The 8812-nt window shown below is 57.8% G+C and overlaps 5 protein-coding genes across 5 annotated transcripts, besides 3 other annotated features; all 5 read left to right on the top strand.

The window, feature by feature from the left end:
• Positions 1-2: 2 nt before the first annotated feature.
• On the top strand, positions 3-1310 carry Tco025E_08016 (uncharacterized protein; the record flags this gene model as incomplete). Its single annotated transcript, XM_029374873.1, has 1 exon — positions 3-1310. The coding sequence occupies one exon, from the start codon at positions 3-5 to the stop codon at positions 1308-1310; it is 1308 nt and encodes a 435-aa protein (XP_029224988.1).
• A 569-nt stretch (positions 1311-1879) lies between these two features.
• Positions 1880-1900: a microsatellite.
• Positions 1901-1908: 8 nt separating this feature from the next.
• Positions 1909-3324, top strand: Tco025E_08015 (uncharacterized protein; the record flags this gene model as incomplete). The annotated part of the gene is made up of 1 exon (XM_029374872.1): positions 1909-3324. One exon carries the CDS (start codon positions 1909-1911, stop codon positions 3322-3324), a length of 1416 nt encoding a protein of 471 aa, XP_029224987.1.
• A 252-nt stretch (positions 3325-3576) lies between these two features.
• On the top strand, positions 3577-4758 carry Tco025E_08014 (uncharacterized protein; the record flags this gene model as incomplete). Its single annotated transcript, XM_029374871.1, has 1 exon — positions 3577-4758. One exon carries the CDS (start codon positions 3577-3579, stop codon positions 4756-4758), a length of 1182 nt encoding a protein of 393 aa, XP_029224986.1.
• Positions 4759-4954: 196 nt separating this feature from the next.
• Positions 4955-4986: a sequence feature (A-rich).
• A 56-nt stretch (positions 4987-5042) lies between these two features.
• Positions 5043-8006, top strand: Tco025E_08013 (uncharacterized protein; the record flags this gene model as incomplete). Its single annotated transcript, XM_029374870.1, has 1 exon — positions 5043-8006. One exon carries the CDS (start codon positions 5043-5045, stop codon positions 8004-8006), a length of 2964 nt encoding a protein of 987 aa, XP_029224985.1.
• Positions 8007-8222: 216 nt separating this feature from the next.
• On the top strand, positions 8223-8678 carry Tco025E_08012 (40S ribosomal protein S13; the record flags this gene model as incomplete). Its single annotated transcript, XM_029374869.1, has 1 exon — positions 8223-8678. One exon carries the CDS (start codon positions 8223-8225, stop codon positions 8676-8678), a length of 456 nt encoding a protein of 151 aa, XP_029224984.1.
• Positions 8679-8693: 15 nt separating this feature from the next.
• Positions 8694-8739: a sequence feature (A-rich).
• Positions 8740-8812: the final 73 nt, after the last annotated feature.

Here is an 8812-nt window from a genome sequence, read left to right as displayed (position 1 = left end):
ACATGAGCGTGCAGTCAGTCGGCGTGCAGAGCATCCCTGACGCCGTGGTGGAGGGAGGTCGCAGCCTGGCGTCGCCGGCCCACAGCGTTGGCGTGAGGCCCGGTGCCGAACGTCCCATGAGCGTGCAGTCAGTCGGCGTGCAAAGCATCCCTGACGCCGTGGTGGAGGGAGGTCGCAGCCTGGCGTCGCCGGCCCACAGCGTTGGCGTGAGGCCCGGTGACGAACGTCCCATGATCGAGAAGCGTTTGGTGGGCCTTTCTCCTTGTGATCCCGAGGAGGATGATTGGTGCTGGCCACCGCGTAAACCGGAGTGGCGTTACGCGTTAGAATGTGCCGCTTTGGATCGCATTGTGGAGATGAATGATTGGTGTTTGCCACCGCGACGAACAGAATTCATGCGGTGTCCGGAGGTAAAGATGGCGCATTCGGATGAGACAGTGGTGGTGGGTGGTAACCCCGTCATGAACAATAGCAAAGCATCGCACCCGTCATTTTCCGACGTTCCTGGGCCAGTTGCGAGGGATGTTCCGTATCCTGAGTTGCAGGAGTCCGCTACTTCGACGTCGAAGATGGCATCGTTGAACGAAGGAAATGAAGTGCCGGTTCCGGTTATACACGCTGTGGATTGGGAGCCTCCGAAGTCCCCGCTGTTTGCGGATGCTGGGAACCCCGTAGAGCGATGGTTAGATGTTCCGACAGCGACGCCGACTGACAAAAAACATTGGAGGCATTCGCAAAATGTGGCACTTAGCAGGTCGAGTGGGGCAGCCCAACAACTTTTTCCGGTGCTGGAAGACTTGGATTTGTTAAAGAGATCGTCAAATTTGCCGCCGGAGGAAGTTGAACGAGAGATGATGCCAAGCGTAATGGGTAGCGATGCACATGCGCCTTCTGATAGCAACGCTTCGCGCAGTCGCTTGGACGTTAGGGACACACAGCAGTTGTTGCTTAACCCTCGAGGCAGTGAGGTCTCAGGAGAGGCGAAAGAGCCCGTTGCGATGAGTGACAAGAAGGAATCGGAGGAGCAGGCTCCGCCTACCGGAGATAAGCGGGAAGTGATGCCACTACGCAACACAATTGAACCGTGGAGTGTGCAAGAGAGCCCTTATGCGTTGGAGGTTTTCGAGGTGAGTGTGCCTGATTTGTCGGAGGCAGGGGGTGTTGATTTTTGGTTGGAGAACGAGAGCCCGAAAATGTTTTCTAAGTTGTTGCGGGATCTTGAGGAGGCAGGCCGGGTAATTCGCAAGCCGGTTGAATTGCTGCGAAAGCTCAGGGAGAGTGAGGAAGACCCGTATTGGGATAAGTTCTAGAGGTCGACTCAGGTTTGGAGCAGCCTGTTAATGGGTTTTCACTTTTTTTTCTTCTTCTGCGCCTGTGAGTGATGAGTTTAATATGTTGGAGGAGGGGCGCTCAAAAGTAATTGCACTTGTGCTGTAATTCTGCGTAATATAAATTCCAATCTTGGTTGTAGTCTTGTTTTGCATATGAGAAATTGCCTGCGTCCTGTGCGTTTCAATTAAGTTATATTTACTAGCTTTTCTTCTGGGGTGCGCCGTGCCTTTACACCCGAGATGCAGATGTAGACGTTGGGGCTGGGGGAAGGGGTGGCGGTAGACGCGGATCCTTCCCGAAGTCTATAGGCGCAAGCACCCATGTATAGCTGCATACTGTTCTGTGCTTTTTTTTGCACTTTTCCCGCCGTTTGTTCCCCGTTTTGTGTGTGTGCGTGTTTTTTTTTACTAGTATCTCTCTGTATTGCATTGGCAACCGCTTTGCGTTTGTTGGCTGATCGCCATGGAAGTGCGCTTGTGTCCCGTGTGTGACGGCGTATATAAATATTTTACTATTATGATTTATTTGCATTTATTATTTTTTTGGTTGTGTGTGTGTGTGTGTGCGTTCTTCATCATGTTGACTCGTTCCACTTCATCCTCATTTTGTACAGCTTCCCTGCAGGTGAGTAGCGTGGGATATCCCACCCCGGATAGTTGTAGATCTGTCACCTCTTTTATATACATGTGGAGGCTCACGCGATGGTTGTGTTTTCGTCTCACACCGGATCCCTCGTTGGTTGTCATGCCGGCGAGCGTGGGGGGCGTTGAGGTTTACCGCAACGCGGTGAGCAGTCGTGACGAGAACGTCATCTGGGACGAGCTCAGCCTTGTCCTGGAGCGGGAGGGGCAGAAGGTGCTGTCGGAGCGCTCGAGCCCGCAGAACAAGACTGTGAAGCACACATATCTTGAGATGCACGGCGAGCAACAGTTTACGGAGGTAAAGAGTTGGCAAAGGAAAGAGGTGCGGCGGCTTCCGGGGCTAGTGTGGTCGCCGACGCTGATGGCGTGGCTGCGAGGCGTTGCCCCGACTCTGCTGGGGTCTATGCCAGACACTGCGCGCGTGGTTGAGCACAATTTACCCGGCTACGAGATGCACATCGAACACCCCACGGTGGGTGGCTGCTTTCTCTACCTCTCCCTCCTCTCGGACACGGTGCTGTCCTTTGATGATGAGGCGACGGGTCGCCGCGGGCAGGTTTTTCTGCCGCAACGGTCCATGATGCGCTGCTTTGGTGAGGCCAGATGGGGATGGCGATTTGGCGAGCAACCCAGCGCCACACACACGTTTCTTAGTGCTGCCGGTGTCCGGCGTGTGGTGGAGCCGGACATGCGACTTAGCGTGCAGCTGTGGAAGTTCACGCCACAGTTGCTGGATGCGAGGCTGCTGCAGGACAGGGTGGAGGAGTCCGTCCGGCACCTCGAGAGAGAAAAACTCCGAGCTGACGTGGAGCAGGCGGAGGAGGCCTGCGAGTCCCCACAACTTGACTTCACTGCGGTGTCCGGGGATGAAACCACAGGCGGGGGGCCTCTTGGCGGCGATTACGTGGCGGGTCCGTCCCCTCAGCCGGGGGGCGGCGCTAAGGTCACGATGGAGACAATTGGAAAAGACTACGACACCTACAAGCAAAAATTTCAGCACGTCCACGGAGTACTTCAGGAGATGAAGACGTTGCAGGACGCTGGGCAACCTATTAATGACATGTGGTTGAGGCGAAAGATTTTGGACGGCCAGGGAGGCACCGAACACGACAAGAGTGACGGCTTTGATGCCGAGGATGTGGAAGGCACGTGGGATCGCGTGGACGCACGGGCACGCTTCTACAAGGCACGACTTAAGGGCATGGACTACGACGGTAGTGCCAACCTCAGTAGTGCGATGCCGGACGTGACGGAGGATGCGCCGCTTGACATGAAGAAGACAATACGGAAGATTGCCCCACTTGTGAAGGATGGGGAAAAGATACTCGCAAGTTTTCCTGGCGCACAGTAAGCGCGCAAGCGAGCGACAGAGGGAGGAAAAAGGCAAATACGAAAAGTATGATGCGGTGTAGATGCATCATGGATTCGACGCCTCTCCCTGGCAAGATGTGGTGGGTGCTGCAACGACCGTGCTCTTGCACTTCTGCTCTCTTTGACCCTTTATATATTTTGCATCTTTGCTTCTTCTAGTCGTGTTGTTGTTTTTGCGACCACCTTCGTTGATGTGCGTTTTTCTTTCCTTAGCCGCTGCATAGTTTTGCAGATGCGGAGGCGGGCGTATCGACGGAGGTACAGCGCCAGGGTGCTTTGCGTTCCCCTTCTACTGTTGATGCTGATTGCACTCGTGACTTGCCAGAATTTCCTGCGAGTCGTGCATGGCCCATTCCGTGTGGTGGCTCGTGAACAGGTGCAGCAGTACGAAGAGAGGAGGCGGGAGCGGCAGACGCCGTTTGAGGCCGCGTTTGCTGCGAAGGCCCAAGCTGTTCTTAACGGTAGCCATCGTCTTGGAGAAGGGTTGGACGTGCACCTGTTTGTTCTCTGGCATCAAGCGTACGCACAGCGGCGGGCGGTATTGAAAGACATTCGTGATAGTTTTGTTGTGCTCGAGCTGGCAGAGTTCGATTGGGGCGACAAAACGAGGGAGCACCGCAAGTTTATCTCAAATCTTTGGGTACTGTACAGTGGCAAGGGCGGGTGGAGGCGGGAGGGGATGTGGGAGAAGCTACATCAGTGCGGCTACGGAAGATTCACCGCTCTTGCTGTTGCGGACATGCACCCCCGCTACGTAAGGAAGCACACCGCGCACGGCCTCGATACCGTGAACCTCATGATGCACACCAAGAAGGACTTGTACAGAAGGTGGACGGGCGGCGGCTTCAAGGTGCATGGAACATACACCACGCATGAGACCAACCATGACCTTCGCGTCCTGTTCCACACCACCGTTGAGGGCGTCCTTGGAAGAGCGCTGGAGACACGGCTCTACACCAGAGATGCCGTTTCCGCATTCTTGTACGATCCCGCCTCCTTCCTCACGACACGCGAGGTGTATGGGGTTAGCAACGTCGGCAACGAGGCCAGCAGTGACAAAGCTGAAGGGACGACAAAGCAGTACGGCCGGCAAGGCTGGCGGTGTGCTTCGTTTATTTTTGCGCTCGGCTCGCTGACGCGGGTGACGGTGGAGGATGGACGAACCGGGGCTCTGCTTTGGTCGCAGCGCAGTTCGCCCTCCGGGACGCCGTTCGCGGTAGAAGCGGTGACACACGTTGAGTGTGCCGCGTGGCCCGACGCGCTGGAGCTTCGCGCCTGCTCGTCCGAGATGTGGGGGGCTGTGGCACTGTTGCGTGCCTCACCGGCCAATTCGTCAGAGGTGACTTTGAGCAGTACTTTTACCGTTGAACTGGATGGCTCCACTCGAGTGCTGCGTTTAAAAAACTTCGATTGATTACTTCCTCTCTTGTATGACGCTCGTAACGCTCCTCCTCCACTTCGATGTGGGTGCGTATTTGTGCCACTGCCTGAACCGCTTCCTCTGAGGATTGTGGTTCTGGCAAGACGGGAACCATTCACTTTGCTGGTGGGTTTTTGTTTTGGGTAAATGCATCTTTTTTCAATCAAGGACATTTTTGTGTTGCGTTGCGTTGTTTCTTTTTTTATTTTTATTTTTTCTTTTGTGCTTCTGCCTCTTGAGGGGGTTCTACGCGAAGGGAGTCGACGCCTTGCTGCGGGATGAGCTGGTGCACGGCGGCGGAGGTGGCCGACCTGATAAGCGTCAGCAGGCTGCGTCATGACGTCGCAGAGGCAGAGCGCAAGGCGGCGGATTTGCGTTTCATTGAACTTCACGCATCGGCAGTAAACATTGGGGATGCTCTGGTGGAGGTGGCGGTTGCATCCAACGCGGTTTCGTGCGGTGTGCGGCTGGCGGCGGCGTTGACGCTTGAATCGCTCGTGACGGAGCGGGCGTGGTGCGAGGGCATCGGATTCAGCGACAAGGAACGTGTTCTTACTGCACTTCTGGCGTGCCTGCGCGACGCTTCCCTCGCTGCGTCTGTGACTGACTCGCGGCTGAGCGCCTTGTTGTGCTCCTGTCTCTGCCGCATTATCTGCTTTGAATATCCCGCTGCCCGCTGGGATACCTTTATTGACGAGTGCGTATCCGCCGTTGTCTCGCTGGGCGCCACGGAGCAGCAGGCAGGGCGCGGGTTCATTCAGCGCACGCTTCTCCTGCGGTTGGCGGAGGTGTGTGCCGCCAAAGCCGCACTGTGGTGGCGGCTGGCGTCCGTCGTGGTCCGCCGTCTGTTGGCGGGGGCCGCAGTTCCTGGCGGTGCAGGGGAGCCACGGCTGCTGTGCCTTCGTGTGGTGCTTCAACTAATGCGACGGCGTCCGCGCCCGGGTGAAACCACTGAGGCGGAGCGTCCGAAGAGTTCGTTTATCTTTTCCGACGAATTTCGTGGCGTCGTCGGCCGCGGTCTGGAAGAGGGGGCAAAAGTCTTTGAATCAGGGGTTCCCCGCACGATTCTCCTGGAGGAGTGTGGCCTCCTCTTGGACGTCGCCCAGCACCTCCTCGGCGACGATGCGCTCGCGCATACTGTGTTTCGTTGCGCCGTTTGCCTTCTTTCCTCATGCGAGGCCGCATACCTCGCAGACGACGACGACGACCGTTCGCTGGCTTCCTGTGCCGATAAAGCGCTCGAATGCCTGGTTGGTGTGCTGCAGATGCATCCGGAGGCGTCGCTGCTTTGCGACAGCGAAAAGTTCCTCTCAACGCTGTTCAGTTACATGACACGCGCCGTCGCACTTGAGCACGGCGAGGAGTCGGCGCTGCTGGACGCACTGCAGGAGGACTGTGTTGTGCCGTTGGGGTGCGCTGGCGGCGACACAGCCGCAAACGCCGGTGCCGCGCTCGAGCTTCTCATGGAGGCGAACCCGCACTTATTGGGGCTCGCGGTGGGATCTCTTTGCGCCACAGTCACTGAGCTAGAGCAGGGGACCAACTCGGCACACTGGCGGGCGTGGACAACCGCCCTTCGTTGCCTCTGCCGCGTGTGTGACGAGAAGGGCTTGTCGCTCGCGGACAGTCTGCCAGATGCCGCTGGGCGTCTGCTCTCACCCCTTGCGTTGCTTCTTCGGCGGACCGTCGACCCGTTGGAGGCTGCAGAGGTGATTGAGTTGCTCGCCTTGTGCGTTGTGCGGGCGAAGCAGGAGTCCGTCTGTCGTGCCTTTTTCTTCATCCTCGAAGCCACCTTCGACGACGTTGGCGATACTGGCACGCGGGAGCAGGTACTCCTTCTTGCGGTGACCGTTCACGCGGTGCACCGGTTTTTCTCGACGTATGCCCCGTCGCTCCTTCCCGGGAGCTTCTGCGACACGTCGGCGTGGCTGCGGCGTGCACTCGCGGTGATAGCCCGCGGCGGTCCACTGGCCGTGTACTGTGGTGCCCACGCCGTGCAGACCCTGCTGCGCGTCACTCCCGCTTGCACCCTTCCCTCAGCCTCATTGGTGCTCGCCGCGCTAGACAATGCCTGCCGTCAGTGCAATGTTCCGAATGCGTCCTCGCTCCTTGCTGGACTTGTCTGGTCGCTTTGCCGTCATGCTCCGGGGGGGTGCAAGGTTGCGGTGGAGCGGCTAGAAATTTTCTTGTCGCACTGCCTTCAAAATGGCCCGCGTCGCGCAGAGTTACGGCGGTCCCTGACAGATTATTTATGGCGCTTTTTAAGGTCTTACTTGCGGCAAACGGAGTGTCTTCAGTGTGTGGCAACCGTGCTGCACAAGTGCCTTCCTGTCGTTCTGCAGTTTGCCGTTGAAGATGCACCGCACGACGATGCGACGACGCGTCTTGTGTCAAGTTGCCTGGCGGCAGCGGCGACCTGCGATCACGCGGGGGTTCTGTGCGAGAACATCAGCTCCGTCCTCTGGGAGCTCCTCCGTTCCGCGGTGCAGGAACGCCACAGCTCCACCGCGCTGACGAAGATTGCGGCGGCGATGAGTGCTACGGCGCTCATGTTCCCGACGCTCCTGGATGGCGATATGACGGCAGTGGTGTCGCTGCTCTTCAGCAACGTCGATGCGGCCGGGGCGAAGGGGCTTAATTATGCGGGATGCTGCCTTTTGCCCGCACTTTTTTGCGTGCGCCACCCGGAGCATCTGGGAGACATGGCGGCCGCGTTTGTGGCGGCGCCTCGGCACAAGCATTTGGCATGGGGGACGATGCTTGGCCTCTGGAGCTCCGTCGCCCCCCTCACCGATCACTTTACCACGCTCTACTTTCTGGCAGCGTGGTGCCGGCTGTTAGGCTACGCCGTCGCCGCCCGCAGTGAGGGGCAAGACGCCCTGGCGGTGGTTGTGCCCCACTGCACGGTTTACTATCTGCCAAGTATGTACGTGAAGTCACTACCAAAACGGCGGGTGGCGGGCTGTAGCGTGGCGCAGTGTATTGCCCTCGGCCTCGCGCTTGTGGCGCAGCGAGGGCAGAAGTCGGCGAAGGTAAAACTGCTGGAGGAGGAGTTGCTTCAGCCGCTCTCATTAAATCGACGATTTGAGGCGCTTGCGTGCTGCAGCGCTGCCGAGGCGGGGATTGGCGCGCTGTTGTCGATGAGTCCCGCAGAGGGCGCCCACTGGCTGCTGGGGGTGATGTCAGCCGGCGGTTATGGACTGCAGGTTGACACCGCCCTCCGCTTCGCAGGTGAGTCGTAACCGATCAGCTTTACGCTACGTATATCTTGTTACTGGGGACGCCCGGGCTATTGGGTCCGACATTAGTTCCACTGCAGTCCCTCTGTGTGTGTGTGCTTTTATTTTTATTTTTATTTTTTGCTCCTGTCAATAACCCCTGCATTGCCCCCTCTCATTAACAATAATCCCGCAATGCGTGGGGAAGTGTAGTCCGTAGCGCCACCGCAGTAAGGGAAGATGGTTCGCATGCAGGGTGTTGGTCGCGGCAAGTCCGCCTCGTCTCTGCCGTACTGCCGCACGCCCCCGTCGTGGCTTAAGATCGCCAGCCGCGACGTGATTGAAGCCGTCTGCAAGCTGGCGAAGAAGGGGCTCTCCCCCAGCCGCATCGGCATGCAGCTGCGGGACTCCATGGGTATTGCCCAGGTGAAGAACGTTACTGGCCGCAAGATCCTGCGCATCCTGAAGCACAAGGGCATGGCGCCTGAGATCCCGGAGGATCTCTACTGCCTCATCAAGCGTGCCACGGAGATGCGGAAGCACCTGGAGCGCAACACGAAGGACAGGGACACGAAGTTCCGCCTCATTTTGGTCGAGTCCCGCATTCACCGCCTTGCCCGTTACTACAAGCGCGTGAAGCAGCTGCCGCCCACCTGGAAGTACGAGTCCAGCACGGCGTCCGCAATGGTGGCGTAAGGAAAGGCGCACTGCTGTTGTTGTTTTTCTTTTTGTTTTCGCCTGTTTCTTTTCTTTTTTGCTGATTCCATTTTTGTTCTTCCTCTTGCCGTTCATAGGCGCGTGCGTCTGTTGCGCGGGACGCTCCGCTTTTT

The sequence above is a fragment of the Trypanosoma conorhini genome (assembly GCF_003719485.1).
Source record: "Trypanosoma conorhini strain 025E chromosome Unknown Tco_14.4_contig_00682, whole genome shotgun sequence".
In the NCBI taxonomy this organism is placed as follows: Eukaryota; Euglenozoa; class Kinetoplastea; order Trypanosomatida; family Trypanosomatidae; genus Trypanosoma; species Trypanosoma conorhini.
This window is presented reverse-complemented; position numbering and strand designations above follow the sequence as displayed.